This window comes from Ammospiza caudacuta, chromosome 15 (genome assembly GCF_027887145.1).
Source record: "Ammospiza caudacuta isolate bAmmCau1 chromosome 15, bAmmCau1.pri, whole genome shotgun sequence".
Lineage (NCBI taxonomy): Eukaryota > Metazoa > Chordata > Aves > Passeriformes > Passerellidae > Ammospiza > Ammospiza caudacuta.
In genome coordinates, this window is record NC_080607.1 from 10,364,869 (window position 1) to 10,380,329 (window position 15,461).

The window sequence follows — 15,461 nt, forward strand, 5'->3', positions numbered from 1 at the left end:
TGCTGATTCTTCAATTTAAAAGCAATCTTGGGTCACTCAGCAAGCACAGCGTGCATGTGCAGACACACACAGGCACCAGCTGTGCGTTTGTGGGCAGCACAGAGCCCTTGGCTCTTGCCAGGTTCCTGTCTCATTGCTGGTCTCCTCCAGGAGGGCAGGGCTGGCTGGCAGAGCCCTGCCATGGCTCAGAGCTCCTGTCCCCCACTGCCACCTCCCTGCCTGTGTCTGCAGCCAGCAGGGAGTTAACCAGGGGGGACATGCAGTGTTTTGGTGGCTAATGAAGGAAACCCAGGGGGAGAGAGCCAGAGGAAGCTGGGGTGGCTTTGCTGCTGGAGGAGGAGGGATGGCAGATGTTGTTCAAAGGAGCTGTTGGAGAGAAAAATGCACAGCATTGAGAAAATGGAGCCCACTCAGAAGCAGGGCAGATTTCCTCCTTGTGTGCTCTCCAGCACTTGTGCTGACAGTTGAGTTCCTGGCAGAGATGGTCTTGCATCAAAAACCACCTCCTTAATGGTTAAAGCTTCCAACTGGATGAGCTGCATGTGGTTTGCAGTAATCCATTCTGAAATGGCTCCTTTTATGTCTCCCCTGGGCTTTGCAGGAGCTCTGGGCTGCAGATACCCTCCAGGTACAGGAATTCATGTTCAACTTCCTGAGAGACCCTCTGAGGGAGATTGATGAGCCTTATTTCTCCCTGGATGAAGTAAGACACCTCGAGGGTGTGGTGGGGTGGCACAGGGGATGGCACCCCTGGTGTGATGAGTGCTGAGGTGTGACAGCTCTGCTGTGTGTGCCTTTGCTGCAGGGTGGGGGTGCTGGGAGGGTCACAGCTCCTGGGATATGGATGTGCTTGGCAGAGGGAATGGATTCTGGGCTGTCCTGTAGTGCTGGGTGTGTGCAGCTGGGAGCACTCTCCAGGCAGCTCATCTGGAGCAGGAGAGGGGCTGGGGCTGCCTTGGGGTGTGTAAGGATCTCTTCAAAGCAAAAAGAGCTGAATAAAGAATAAAAACAACCAGAGATGACCATGTCACTGGCACTCTGGACTAAGCCAAGGTCCCTTGACCCACATGGCCTTAGTAAGCTATTGCCTGCCATGTCAGCTGCAAAATAAAGTGCAGAGCCATTAATTTGTCTCCAGCTGGGTCAAAGGGTCTGGCACACAGATATGTGGCACACAGAGCTCAGTGGGTAGGTGGCAGTGCCCAAGCTGTGGTCACTCAGGTAGCTGGTGTGCTGTGGGCAGCCCTGGTCAGTGTGTGCTGGCACAGAGTGGGAGGTGTGTGTGAAGCTAAACCACAGCAGCTGGCTCTTCTGCATCATTAACACGTTTCTGTTTCTTCCTGAGCAGTTTCTCACCTTCCTGTTTTCCAAAGAGAACAGCATCTGGAACTCACAGCTGGACATGGTGTGTCTGGAGAACATGAACAACCCTCTCTCCCATTACTGGATCTCCTCCTCACACAACACGTAAGGACAAGGGAGGGCTCTCTGCACCCAGCTGCTCTCAGCATCCTTTTCTCATGCTAGGGTGGGAGTATTTTCCCTGATTCCAGTGATGGGTCAAAAAGGCTTTTCCAAACCAAGGCCAGTACATCAGAGACCTTCCTCTTGGTGCCCCACTCCTCCCTTCTGTCATTTAGCCATAAATGTTTTGCTCAGGCACTCTCAGCAGCACAGATCTGCACAGGCCTTCAGGTGCCTTCACGTCCTGAGCTGTTGCTCTGGTAATTTCTCACCATTAGCAATGTCATTCTCCAGAGCCCCTCAGGACAGATGTGATAAACCCTGCCAGGCTGAAATTGGCCATTTTCCACTCTCTGCTGCTAGAATAATTTTGCAGGAACTGCTTTCTGTGCAGACAGGCTCTGTCTGTGCTCTGTGTTCATGCTAACCCAAATTTAAAGGACTGAGAGCCTGAGCCAGCTGAGCAGCCCTGAGGGCAAGCAGTGAGATACTGTCTGCTTGCAAGAGCTCATCTAACCCTGCTCTCTGGCTGCAGGGGGCTCTTTGTGGCACCAGTGCTGATGTTGCTGTCTGAGCTTTGTCTCAGGAGCTGGGGCTGGACCTCACAGCAGTGCTGGCAGCCCCTTGCAGCAGGGGCAGGGCTGAGCCCTGTCGCAGATATCTTTTGTGAAAATCTTTTCTTAGAATTTTTCTCTCTTCTGAGAAGCTGAGGCTTCAGAAACAAAATGTAAACAATGGTTATCTGCTGTGGAATGCAACAGGTGGATCCATGATTGGTCTCCTGTAGGTGTTTGGATTTGGTGACCACTCATGGCAGAGCTGGCTCTCGCTCTTTGTCTGAGCCAGCTGCTTTTGTTATTTATTTTATTCTATTTTTATCGAGCTTTCTGAGAGAAAAACCTTTCTTTCTATTCTTTAGTATAGTCTTAATGTAACATATATGATAAAATAATAAATCAAGCCTTCTGAACATAGAGTCAACATTCTCATCTCTCCCCTCATCCTGAAAACCCCTGTGCCCACTGTCACAGAACCCTCACCTGGGGAAAGTGTCAGGTGTGGAGAAGCACCACTCCTGCCATTCCATGTGCCAGAGGCAGCTCCACAGTGTCCCAGCAGCCAGCTGTGGGCTTGTCAGTGTGCTGATGTGTTGTCTCCCCTGGAAGGTACCTGACGGGGGATCAGTTCTCGAGCGAGTCCTCGCTGGAGGCGTACGCGCGCTGCCTGCGCATGGGCTGCCGCTGCATCGAACGTGAGTACCAGCAATGGCCCCTCTGTCTGCCAGCACAGCAGCTCCTGCTGCTCAGGGAGGCTGTGCAAGGAGGGCAGAGCTGAAGGGAGATCACGCCAGTGGCAGCATTAACTGTAGGAGCGTTGGGGGGTAGGACAGTGGGGACAGACAGAGATGAGAGATCTCTGCAGCCAGGGCTGGAACTTGGGGTTCATTGCAAAGGGCCTGGGGGCAGGGCCCTGCTGGGAGCTACCAAACACAGCTCAGAGCAGGCTGAGAGAAGAGAGGGGGAGAGAGGATGAGAGGGTGAGAGAGTGTAAAAGGGTAAGAGGGTGAAGTTCTCGTTACAATACAATAAATCTTCTTCTGTGTTGAATATTCCGATTCTCACTAACCAATCTAGTACAATATACAAATCCTACAGCATTTACATACAGCCTGTAAGAATCATTACATCACCATACTTTGTTACATTTTAAACCCTAAAAACTCCTCTTTGGGCCCCTTCTGCAAAACTGGTGGGGTCTGCTCTGACCCTTGGGCCTGTCTGCAGGCAGAGGGTGTTGTTCCATCAAAAGGGGATTACCTTCAGCTGGTCACACCATTGTTTTCCAGTTGTTCAGTAACTGAGGTATCTCAAAGCTTGCTTTCATTTCAATCCCTTATAGTTTCTATATTCTCAAAATCTTTTGCCAGACAATTGTATTTATAAGGCTTTCCTGTTTCATCTCCCCCAACAATTAACACCATGATGTGCAGGAAGAGCTGAGGTTGTTTGCTTTGTGGGACTGGGTTATCTGTGCCCAGGGTTTTGGTCCCACAGAAAGGTCAGGGCTTTCACTGATCACCTCACTCCTTTACTGCCTTCCAGAGCATTTCCCAGCAGCACCTGGCTCAGCCCATCTCATGTCCATGTCTTGCCTCTGTTCCAGCCTTTGGGCTAAGTGTCCCCTGTGGGTCTCTTTCAGTGGATTGCTGGGATGGTCCTGATGGCATGCCAGTCATCTACCATGGACACACCTTAACCACCAAGATCAAGTTTTCTGATGTCTTGGTCACCATCAAGGAGCACGCCTTTGTCACCTCTGAGTGAGTGCAGCAGGACTTCAGCTAGCAGGGCAGGGAGAGGGTGGAGCCCAGGCTGTAGCAAAGTGAAGCTCACTTTATCCAGAGCTGCAGCACAAGGCCTGGATGTGGTGGGAAGAAGGTGTGTCATGTCTGCCAGACAAAGGGAGATTTTCCCAGAAAAATGCTGTGGGAGAGAGGGCTTTGGGTAAACCCCAGTAGTTTGGCAGTCCTTCTCCACCCTGTGCCCTCCTGAAGGATGTTCAACAGATGGCTGCTGGTGTGAGCTGCCCCTGGAGGGCACAGAGGCCAGGCTTTGAGGCAGAGCTCAGGAGTCCTTGGTTCCATCCACATCCCATGCTGGTTTTGATGGCTCTGCTCCTTCTCCCAGTTTCCCTGTCATCCTGTCCATTGAGGACCACTGCAGCATTGCTCAGCAGAGGAACATGGCTCAGAATTTCAAGAAGGTTTTTGGAGACATGCTCTTGACCAAACCAGTTGATATTTCTGCTGATGGCCTTCCATCTCCAAACCAGCTCAAGAGGAAGATTCTCATCAAGGTGAATTCCCTTGCCCAGCAGGGCTCCTAAGTGAGGGAGAGGGGTGAGGGTTTGGGACTGAAGGCAGTGCCTTTGGAAAGGGGTGGTTGGCAGTGTAGGGGTGGAAGTGGAGACCTTATGCTAAGAACAGCTGGATACAAAAAAGCTCTCTAATTACCCCAGAGAATCTGCTGGGACATGAGCTCAGCAGTTGGGTGCTGCCTTTCTTTGAGGGCATGGGGGATGTTGGTATTTCTGCTTCAGGAACCTTTGGGAAGAAGGGGTGGGACTTCAGTGCTGTTTGATGATCCCTGTTGCATGGGTCTTGTTTATTCTAATGTGGAGGACCCCACTGCATCAGACCTGAGCTTTTAGGGCTGTTCACCAGGAAATCTGTGCTGGTTTTGGGTGCCTGACCCCCTCTCTCATCCCTCAGCACAAGAAGCTGGCGGAGGGCAGCGCTTACGAGGAGCTGCCCACTTCTGTGATGTACTCAGAGAATGACATCAGCAACTCCATCAAGAATGGGATCCTCTACCTGGAAGACCCCATCAATCACGTATGTGTGTGCCATGGTGGCCCAGTCCCCGCTCTGAGGGCTCTGTCAGGTGCTGTGTGTGCTGGAAGGAAGGGCTGTGGTGCGGATGATTGGAGAGGCTCTCGGTCTGTCTGGTTTCTCAGGTGTCCCTGAAGGCTGGGGGTGTTTCATGCTGGCTCTCTCAGTGCTTCTCCCTTGGAATCTCCTGTGGGTCCTTGCTAGAGGCAGGAGGCTGAGCTAGAGGGAGCTCTGGGCCAAGGCACTGCAGCCTGTGATTTGTGCTGCAGGAGTTTCTGGAGATGGCTGCGCTCCCAGCCCTGCTCCTGCCAAGTGCCTGCACACCTGACACACCTAAGCAAGGGTTTATCTTTGTACAGCACTGAGTGTTCATCACTGTGTGCATTCACTCACAGCCCACCTTCAGCAGCTTTACTCTGCTGAGGGTCTGTCTGGCAAAGCCACATGCAAATGGAACAGGGTTTTTTTAAAAGAAACAGTAAAAAATGCAATGGTAAATCCATATAAACATCTCTGATATCTTCACCTCAGATTGCCCCTGTGCTGAGTCCATGCAGACTGGGGTTTTTTGCATTGATTTGTTCTTCATTTGGTCATCTCCGTTTATTAAATATTGGAGTGTTTGCAGTGTGATTTGTCACATGCTGGGTTTTTTGCTACTGATAAATCCGTGCCTCTGGGGGAGCTGGGGGATGTCTTGGAAGCTCATGTGACTCACTGGAATCAGTGTTGGTGGCTTTCCTTCACAAACCTGATTGTCCCTCCCTGTACTGGTCAGGAGATGATCCCATGGGTGGGTGGTGGGCAGTCTGGTGCTTCCCCAGGGATCTCTTTGCCAGAGTTCATCTCCTTGCAGGAGTGGAACCCACATTACTTTGTGCTGACCAGCAGCAAGATCTATTACTCTGGGGAGACAACCAGTGACCAAGGAAACGAGGATGAGGAAGAGCAGAAGGAGGTGAGGGCTCTCCTGTGGGACTGTGAGTTGACTTCTCAAGGGGCTGAGCATTGCCATTGCCAGCTGACTCCAGGGGGAGATCCCGTGGTGGGGAGGATGGGAGCTGCTTCAGGAACTCCCAGCTGGAAGACCCCTGAGCAAAGCAGAATCCAGCACCATGAGCCTGCCCTCAGTAACCCAAGGTGATGGCTTTTATCCCCCTGCCAGGTGAGCAACAGCACGGAGCTGCACTCCACGGAGAAGTGGTTCCACGGGAAGCTGGGAGCGGGCCGTGACGGGCGGCACATCGCGGAGCGGCTGCTGACGGAATATTGCATCGAGACAGGGGCCCCTGACGGCTCCTTCCTGGTCAGGGAGAGCGAGACCTTCGTGGGGGACTACACCCTCTCCTTCTGGTGAGGGCCCACTGCTCTGTGTCGCTCTGGGGTTGTTTTCTCTTGCTGTGTTCTTCAGTGGTGGGGTCCCTTTGCTGGCTCCCCTGTGAGCAGCCTCTCCCCATTTCTGTGTCCCAGCATCATGCCAGCTCCCTGTCCCAGTGCAGAAGGGTCAAGTCTCTTACGCAGTCACTCTCCTGTGGGGCAGGAATGCTGTGTCAGGCTGGAGCTGAGGTGCAGGATCAAGGCTGGCTCACCCCGTCCCTCCCTCCCTGTCCCGCAGGCGCAATGGGAAGGTGCAGCACTGCCGCATCCACTCGCGGCAGGACGCCGGCAGCCCCAAGTTCTTCCTGACGGACAACCTGGTGTTTGACAGCCTCTACGACCTCATCACCCACTACCAGGAGGTGCCTCTGAGGTGCAACGAGTTTGAGATGAGGCTGACAGAGCCAGTGCCTCAGACCAATGCCCATGAGAGCAAAGAGTGAGTGCTGTCATGTGTGTGTCCATCGGGCAGCTGGATACTGTAGGAAGCTCTCCCAGGTCTCTCCTCAGCCATTCCTCCCTTGCTGGAGTTTTCTGGTCCCCATGGAGCTCTGTCACAGCAGCCATGCTGGCCAGCTTTGTTGTTCATGGAGCTGAATGTCATGGAGGCTCAGTGCAGAACCTTCACCAAAGGCTCTGATCCTTCCTGCCCCATTGCAGTCCCTGTCTTCCTCTGGAGGATTCAAGGAGCCTTTTAGGGGCTGAGGTGTGGGATGGGCTGGGTGTGTGTGACCTGTGCACAGCCGTGTCTCTCCTGCCAGGTGGTACCACGCCAACCTCACACGGGCCCAAGCTGAGCACATGCTGATGAGGGTGCCCCGTGATGGAGCCTTCCTGGTGCGCAAGAGGAGCGAGCCCAGCTCCTACGCCATCTCCTTCAGGTGTGTCCCTGCTGCAAGGGTGCTGGAGGTGGAGCTGGAATCCTGCAGTATGTGAGAGAGCAGGACAGGTGCTGCCAGCCAGCCTTGAGCCCTCCCAGAACTCCTGTTGCTCTGGGATGCTGCAGTGTGTGAGAGAGCAGGACAGCTGCCATCAGCCAGCCTTGAGCCGTCCTAGAACTCTTGCTCTGGGATGGCCCTTGAATAAGTCCTTGAGATCCTGCTCTTCCTCCCATCTTGCAATGGGAGGTGTCTGTGCTCAGCCACCTCACCAGGGACACCTTTTCCTTGGTGTCTCTATTTTGGCAGAGACTTCTCCTGCCAGGTGCCAAGAGGCCTCTCGCTGTGTTTCCTCCCTGCAGGGCAGAAGGGAAGATCAAGCACTGCAGGGTGCAGCAGGAGGGGCAGACTGTGCTGCTGGGCAACTCTGAGTTCGACAGCCTGGTGGACCTGATCAGCTACTACGAGAAGCACCCCCTGTACCGCAAGATGAAGCTGCGCTACCCCATCAACGAGGAGACCCTGGAGAAGATCGGCACAGCGGTGAGTGCAGGGGCCAGACCATCAAGGGCAGGTTGTTTGTGAGGTGGTGGTGTGTCAGAACTCAGCACATCCCTCCGGGTGCCCAGAGTTGCTGAGGACCCCACCAGGGGGCTCGGAGACCCTGGCACACGGCCCAGAACACCTGGGGATTTGATTGTGACCCCTGGAGCAAGTTGCCAACTTTGTATGAGGACATGAAAGTCACAGAAGTTTAAATAGTATAATAATTATATTAATAATTATTTTAAAAAATGTTATTATAAAAATTATCCCAGGGTGAAAATGTAGATTTTAGGATTTTTGGTATGGGGGTTATGGGGACAAAATGGAGGAACTTGGGCATGTCTAGCCTTTCTTCTTGTTCTCCCATTTTCTGCAATGATGCTGGCATTTTGGAATTGGTTTATAGTAGAAGTGCACTATCTAACATAGGTGATAGGTATTGGGAATTAAGTGTGAATATGATATCTGTAGTTTGTAGTATAAAAGGACAACACTGCCTCAGGGGTGGGCAGAGTGCCTGTGGCTGCCCTGCTGAGCAGACCTCAGCTAGGCAGAAAGAAAATTTTATAGATAAGAATTAATAAACAACTTCCAAGACAAAAAACCGAAGAGCTCTGACTTGTTCTTCAGACACATGGGCCGAAACAGAGACATCCTGCACATATTGGGGCAGCAATTAACAACCAAATACCCGAGAGTGGTGTGTGAGCCATCTCTGTGCTTTGCAGCCCACACCTCTCGGGGCTTCCTGACACTTGAGTGCCTTCCTGGGGCACTGTCCCACCTGCCCCAAGGTAGGGAACCTTTTCCCCTGCAGTCACTGCTGTAACCACTGTCCCTTTGCTTCCACAGGAGCCGGACTATGGAGCCCTGTATGAGGGACGCCATCCTGGGTTCTATGTGGAGGCCAACCCCATGCCCACATTCAAGGTACACTCTCACTGTTTGGCACAAAACAAACTGCAGGGCTGGAGGGTTTAGCAGGGGTCTTTTTATTTTCTAGGAGCTGTATTAGTTTGCACACTCATTTCTAAACCATGAAGAGAGAGACAGCGGAGGTTGGACCTCCAGTTCCCAGGCTGGGCTGCCCCTTCTGAGCTCTCCAAACTGTTCTGAGCTCTCCAAACTAAGCCCCTCAGTGGCTCTTGGGACAGAGGAGAGTGCCTGTGTGGGGCCATACCAGACTTGTGAGCTCTGCTTTGGCATCAGTGGGGGCCTTGATTTGCTCTGCAGGATGTCACTATGGTCTGGCAGCCTCTGGCAGCAGGGCTGGATGGTGCCTGCCTGCACATGATGTGCCTCACAGCCCCCCAGCAAACACATCTGTGGTGGGAGGTGATCTCTCATGCTGTGGGCTCCTTGTCCATTCCCTGCCAGCCTCATGGGACCCCTCCTCATTGCAGTGTGCAGTCAAAGCCCTGTTTGACTACAAGGCACAGAGGGAGGATGAGCTCACCTTCACCAAAAATGCCATCATCCAGAATGTGGAGAAACAGGAAGGAGGCTGGTGAGTCTCTCTTTTCCCTAGGGGACATGGTCAAACCTTGCTGTCACCATCCACACAAAGGTGTGTTCACTCTAGGAGTGGGTTTGTCTGGGGTTCCAAAGCCTCACAAACCCTAAAAGCAGATGATGGAAGAGCTGCCAGTTCCCCTCACCCCCACTCAGAATACTCTGGGGTCCCATGGCAGGTGCTGACATTGCCCCTTCCCTCCCTTCCAGGTGGAGAGGAGATTATGGTGGCAAAAAGCAGCTGTGGTTCCCTTCCAACTACGTAGAGGAAATTACAAGTCCCACCAGCCTGGAGCCAGAGCGGGAGGTGAGTGTGGCCATGAGTGCAGCAAGGAGGGTCTGTGTGCCCCCTGAGCTGGGCTGCTCTGCCCTCTGTGCCCAGCATCATCCTGCTATGCTTCCTTCCCAGCAGCAGCTGGATGAGAACAGTCCCTTGGGAGACCTGCTCGGAGGGGTCCTGGACGTGCCCTCCTGCCAGATCGGTGAGTGCCTGGTAGAGAGCATTGCAAAGTCTCCTTGAGGCTTTTCAGTGAGCTCAGCTTTCACTTACTGCTGCCTGGGCTCCATCTGTTGCCTCCAGAAATGGGAGTTTCCTGTAGATGTGGAGTGCCAGGGTAGCAATGAGTCCCTGTGCCTGTGTTCCCCCTTGCTGCCTGTGCAGGGCTTGGCTCAGCCAAGGTCTGCTGACCATGGTCACCTGCAGTGACGCTGTCCCTGCTCCCTGTCCCTCACAGCCATCCGCCCCGAGGGCAAGAACAACCGGCTCTTCGTGTTCTCCATCAGCATGGCCTCGGTGTCACGGCTGTCCCTGGACGTGGCGGCCGACACGCACGAGGACCTGCTCGACTGGGTGAAGAAGATCCGCGAGGCAGCTCAGACTGCTGATGCCAGGGTGAGCCTGGGGAGCCCCTGGCAGGGCAGGAGGCATCTCCTGGGTCTCCAGCTGATGGGTTTTCCAGGAGTGACGAGCTGGTGAGGTGTGGGCTGGCAGAGCAGTTGCAGAGATGTTAAAGCCAGAGCAATCTTGGACAATGTGGCAAGAGGTGGTGGCCACACAGCTTGAGAGGTTCAGGGTGGATATTTGGGAAGATTGGACAACTGGGTGGCTGCTACAGCCTCAGGAAGTGGGGGATCTCCATCACTGAAGGGTGGCAAGGCCACAGATGCCCTGTGCTGGGACCTCTGCCAGCCCTGCTCTGGGCAGGATGTAGGACCTAGCCAGGCCCTACCTGTGTGATGTCCCCCATGCAGACCTGGCAGATCTGCTGGTGGTCCCTAGTGGGCAGGAGCCACACCAAGCAGTGAGGGTCAGCTTGTGAGCTGGGTCATCCATCAGCACTGCTCCTACCTGGCCTGACATCTCTCTCACCCTCTCTTGGCAGCTCTCTGAAGGGAAGATGATGGAGAGGAGAAAGAAGATTGCCCTGGAGCTTTCAGAACTGGTGGTCTATTGCCGACCTGTGCCCTTTGATGAAGAGAGTGAGCATCTGCTGAGCTGGTGGCCATCACTGTGGCATTACAGACCCTGTGATGTGCCCCAAGGGGCTGCTTTGGCTAGATCTCAGCTGGGGCTAGGTGTCCAAATCCCCAGTTTACCTTGGAGCTCTGGGTAGCTCCAGAGGGTACAAATTCCCTTCCCTATCCCTGTGTAGCTGGTGTCTGTCAGCACACAGAGCAGCTGCTGAGGGAGTGGGGCTGGGAGCACTGTACCTGGTCAGTGGGAGCTGTGTTGGTGCTCTCATTGGTGTTGGGCACCTGACAAACACCCAGTGGGGCAGAGCAGGGTCTGCACAGCCCTGGTGGCTGCGCCAGGGGTAAGAGGATGGCATCAGGAAGGAGCTGGGGTGGTTGAGTTCACTGGGGTGTGTTCACTGGGGTCTTATGTTGAGGGAAGAGACGAGGATCTGACTCCATGTTTCAGAAGGCTGATTTATTATTTTATGATATACATTACATTTAAACTGTACTAAAAGAATAGAAGAAAAGGTTTCATCAGAAGACTGGCTAAGAATAGAAAAGAATGATAACAAAGGTTTGTGGCTCGGACAGAGAGTCTGAGCCAGCTGACTGTGATTGGCCATTAATTAGAAATATCCAACATGGACCAATCCCAGATGCACCTGTTGCATTCCACAGCAGCAGATAATCATTGTTTACATTTTGTTCCTGAGGCCTCTCAGCTTCTCAGGAGGAAAAATCCTAAGGAAAGGATTTTTCATAAAAGATGTCTGTGACAGCTGAGTGTCAGCAAAGGGAGTATGCCCCTGGCTCACACAGAACTGTCCCCTCGCAGAGATTGGCACAGAGCGGGCCTGTTACCGGGACATGTCCTCCTTTCCCGAGACCAAGGCAGAGAAGTACGTGAACAAGATCAAGGGCAAGAAGTTCCTGCAGTACAACCGCCTGCAGCTGTCCCGCATCTACCCCAAGGGCCAGCGCCTCGACTCCTCCAACTACGACCCCCTGCCCATGTGGATCTGTGGCAGCCAGCTGGTGGCACTCAACTTCCAGACCCCGGGTGAGGGCAGCAGGCAGGGTGGGCTGGCTCTGGGGTACCTTGTGCCACCTGCTGATCTCTGCTCCAGGAAAATGGGTGGCTGGAAGGGGTTCGGGGTCTTAGAGGGGCTCTGCAGGCAGTGAGACCAGCTCCAGAGGGCTGGGTTGAGCCAAGGAGCTGCACTGGGGTTGGGGATTGTGCCATCATGAGAACAAGATGGAATGGAGAGGAGGCAGGGGGTGGGTTCTCCCGGGTCCCTGGTGGTAAGCAGGGCAGGTGCCAAAGGGGATGGTGCTGCCCCTGTGACACCAGAGTCCAGCTGGCTGCTCTTCCTGCCTTTGCCCAGCTGCCATTCCTGCTCCTGCCATGCACTCCAGCCTTCCCTTCCCTGGCCTTTGCCAAACCCTGCTGTGAGCCTGCTCAGCTCACCAGCACACCAGCAAACAACCTGCCTCTTCTTTCCTGCTGGCTTTTTCAGTCCTTCTGTGAATTCAGGCATCTCACAGGGGGTTTGGCAAATGCTACAGGCTGCACATGGAAGGCTGAAAATAGGAGGAAAAGAGGGAGGTGACCCATGGAGCTCTGGGTAGTTGGGCAGATCGTGCATGGCAGAGTCACCTCATGGCCCTGACACGTGGGGACACATTGCTTAGGAATGAGCCAGCTCCTCTTGCCAAGGGCTTCCTGGGAAGCATCAGCGATGGGGGTGATGATCCAGCTTGTGCACAGGGTATCCTTCATCTCCTGTCTCTTCTGCCTGTGCTCTAGACAAGCCCATGCAGATGAACCAGGCCTTGTTCATGTCCAGTGGCCAGTGTGGGTACGTCCTGCAGCCGACCAACATGAGGGACGACATCTTTGACCCCTTTGACAAGAGCACACTGCGGGGCACAGAGCCACTGTCCATCTCCATCGAGGTCAGTCCCTCCTCCTGGTGTGGGGAATGCAGGCTCAGACCCCAGTGGGGTGCCAGGTTTGGGGTGAGAGAATGGTTTTCTGGGCTCCTGGCTCTGCCTGCAGCTGCTCCTCACCAAGGCCCTGTCCTGCAGCACAGACTGGGAGAGCCCTGGCTGTCCCCTGTGAAAGGCTTGTCTCCCTGTGAAGGAAGGGCTGCCACTTGGAGAGAAATTTGGGGGTTTGGAGCATCACGGAATCGTGGACTGGTTTGGATTAGAAGGGGCCCTAAAGGCCCTCGTGGGTGCTGCCGAGGGTGCCTGGAGAGGAGCAGCAGGAGCATCCCGGGGTGCTCCCCCAGGACTCCTCCTGTGCAGGTCCCCGTGCCAGCAGGTGGCATCCACGAGCCGCAGAGGTGACATCCCTGTCCCCAGAGCCTGAATCCACAGGCCAACAACACAAGAGCTGTGCCTTGTCCTCTCCTTGCCACTGAATTGCTCCAGGCTCGATGTTTCCATTTCCTTTTGCTCATGGCCTCTCTTAGGAAGATGCTCGAGGTCAGGGCAAACTTTTCAGGCCATTTCTGTGTTGTGCTGCTGGTGATGATAGGAGGAGGGTGCCAGAGGATGGGGTGTGGATGCTTGATGAGTTTTTTTACTTCCCTAATGGTGCAACTGAGGCTGGATTGTTCCTGTGGCTTTGCAGGGACATGGGAGAGCTGGCCAGGCAAAGCTTTGGAGGGCTGTGCCAAACCAGCTGGGTCCCATGTTTGGAGCAGCAGGGTCCAGCAGCCTGTGCAGGCATTCCCTGTGGTCTTAGAACCAAGCTATGGGTCAGCAGTCTGCTTTGCCAGTCCCCTCTGCTTTTGTAGACCTTGGGGAGGATGCAGTGGAGATCCTGCCTTCAGGTGCTCACAGGTTTCCTCTGTGGCCACCTCTGTTTTAGAGTAATCCCACCTAAAAAAGCCACAGCCCTTGTCCATGGGGACACCCTATCATTTACCCTCTGCACCACTGACCCCATGCCCACTGTCTCCCTAAAAATTCCCTGTGTAGAGGGATGGAATATAAGAAAATGAAGCTAGTGTAGAAAGTAATCTCACCCCTAAGGAGTTGCAGCTGGGCCAATTATCAAAGATTAGGAACAGGCCTGGCTTTAACAGGCCACAGCTGTACCCAATGAGAAGAAGATGCTATAAAAGAGTGGGGTGGCTGGGTGAGAAGGGAACTGGGGTCAGTTGGCCGCTTTGTGAAGAGGAAAGAGTCAGTGCTCTGAGGAGCTGGCCATGAGAACCATCAGGAAGGTATGAAACTTTTGTGATAAGGAGACAACAGCATGGAACCCCTGCAATAAGATGACAACATCCCTGCCCCATTCTATTTTCCAAGCTCTTCCTGCATCTCAGGAAGTGCAACTGCCCCCACCAAGTGTCAGGAATCATTGTGCCATAGCCAGTCACTGTCGCCTTTAAGAGACAGGCTCAGCCTCTCACTGTCTGGCAGAGCTGCCTGCTGTCCCCACCAAAGCCAGCTCTCGTGGATGGAGAAGCCATCTCGAGCACAGCATGACTCAAAGCACATGATCCAGCGCTGGCAGCAGGTCCTTCCCCTGCAGCAGCAGCGTGCTGGAGCGACATATGGCTACGGGCAAGGGGGAGCTGCCGTGGCTCTCTCCTGCAAGGAGGCAGCTTGGCATGAGTGGAGCACAGCCTGTGCTGCAGGCACGAGGCAGAGCAGGCCGGAGAGCAGCTCCTTCTCCTCCTCGCGCCAAGGCAGGAGGGCTGAGAAGTTTCAGCAAAGATGAGGGGTCCAGGGTAGTGCTCCCAGCAGGGAACAGTGCTGGGTGGGAGCCCAGCTCCAGCTTGGCCAGCTGAGGGAGGGATGCTGTGGCCCCAGCCTGGCTGTGCTGGCAGCAGGCAGAACCTGGAGCAGTTCAGCTGGGTTTTTTTGTGGCTTACAAGTCAAACTGTGGATCAAGAACACTACAGCATCTTCCAGGGGTGGGAGCTATTTCTCTCCGAGCTGCCGGCTGGGCTGGCTGTCAGTGCTGCTTCCCTCTCCAATTAACAGAGCCAGGGTGATTTATTTGGGAAGAAAATGTCCTGGTATGCAAACACATTTTTTCCTCTTTGTTCCTGTCTCTTACCAAGCCTCTCCTGCTCTCTGCTCAGGTCCTGGGGGCCAGGCACCTTCCCAAAAATGGGAGGGGAATCGTTTGTCCTTTCGTGGAGGTGGAGGTGTCTGGTGCTGAGTACGACAATGCCAAGCAGAAAACAGAGATTGTGGGTGAGTGGTGTGGGGAAGGGAAGGGAGGGAGATGATCTGTGGCTCACACCAGGATCAGAGCACCCCTGACCCTGGTGTGAGCCCTGGGCTCTGCAGCAAAGCCTGGCACCGAGCTGGGAGCTGCCCTTGTGCTGCCCCCAAGCCCAGCATCAGCCATGGGGGCAGCGGAGGGGCTCAGTGGGGCTGCCCACTGACAGCTGTGTTTTGTGAGCAGCTGACAACGGCCTGAACCCTCTCTGGACCCCGAAGCAGTTCCACTTTCAGGTCAGCAACCCTGACTTTGCCTTCCTGCGCTTCGTGGTGTACGAGGAGGACATGTTCAGTGACGAGAACTTCCTGGCTCAGGCCACCTTCCTGGTGAAAGGCTTGAAGACAGGTGAGGCACTTGGGACAGCAGGGAGGGGGTCATGGTGCTCCTCACCAGTTCACACTGTTAGCCAAGGGGATGCTGAGTTTCATGGGAGGGTGTTGTTGGGCACCAGGCTGGCTTCGCCTGTCCCCATCCCCAACCAGTTAAAGGAAGGAAGAACCATTTGCTAACAGCCCTTGGGGCCACCTGCCACTTGGAGGGAAACTTGAGGGTTTGGAGAATCACAGAATCATAGACTGATTTGGAT

The 15,461-nt window shown here is 54.2% G+C and overlaps 1 protein-coding gene across 2 annotated transcripts in view; it reads left to right on the forward strand.

Moving 5' to 3' along the window:
* Nucleotides 1–15,461, forward strand: part of PLCG1 (phospholipase C gamma 1) — a 49,144-nt gene that overhangs the window by 30,985 nt on the left and 2,698 nt on the right. For both annotated transcript variants that reach the window (XM_058814455.1, XM_058814456.1), the window contains exons 9-29: nucleotides 602–703; nucleotides 1,349–1,467; nucleotides 2,631–2,716; nucleotides 3,664–3,784; nucleotides 4,152–4,320; nucleotides 4,736–4,858; nucleotides 5,712–5,813; nucleotides 6,021–6,208; nucleotides 6,471–6,671; nucleotides 6,994–7,113; nucleotides 7,473–7,653; nucleotides 8,509–8,586; nucleotides 9,060–9,163; nucleotides 9,379–9,475; nucleotides 9,581–9,650; nucleotides 9,903–10,060; nucleotides 10,551–10,647; nucleotides 11,462–11,686; nucleotides 12,434–12,582; nucleotides 14,730–14,844; nucleotides 15,059–15,220. In XM_058814455.1, the coding sequence (XP_058670438.1) occupies nucleotides 602–703; nucleotides 1,349–1,467; nucleotides 2,631–2,716; nucleotides 3,664–3,784; nucleotides 4,152–4,320; nucleotides 4,736–4,858; nucleotides 5,712–5,813; nucleotides 6,021–6,208; nucleotides 6,471–6,671; nucleotides 6,994–7,113; nucleotides 7,473–7,653; nucleotides 8,509–8,586; nucleotides 9,060–9,163; nucleotides 9,379–9,475; nucleotides 9,581–9,650; nucleotides 9,903–10,060; nucleotides 10,551–10,647; nucleotides 11,462–11,686; nucleotides 12,434–12,582; nucleotides 14,730–14,844; nucleotides 15,059–15,220 (2,767 nt within the window). The remainder of the gene's footprint in view (nucleotides 1–601; nucleotides 704–1,348; nucleotides 1,468–2,630; nucleotides 2,717–3,663; nucleotides 3,785–4,151; nucleotides 4,321–4,735; nucleotides 4,859–5,711; nucleotides 5,814–6,020; nucleotides 6,209–6,470; nucleotides 6,672–6,993; nucleotides 7,114–7,472; nucleotides 7,654–8,508; nucleotides 8,587–9,059; nucleotides 9,164–9,378; nucleotides 9,476–9,580; nucleotides 9,651–9,902; nucleotides 10,061–10,550; nucleotides 10,648–11,461; nucleotides 11,687–12,433; nucleotides 12,583–14,729; nucleotides 14,845–15,058; nucleotides 15,221–15,461) is intronic.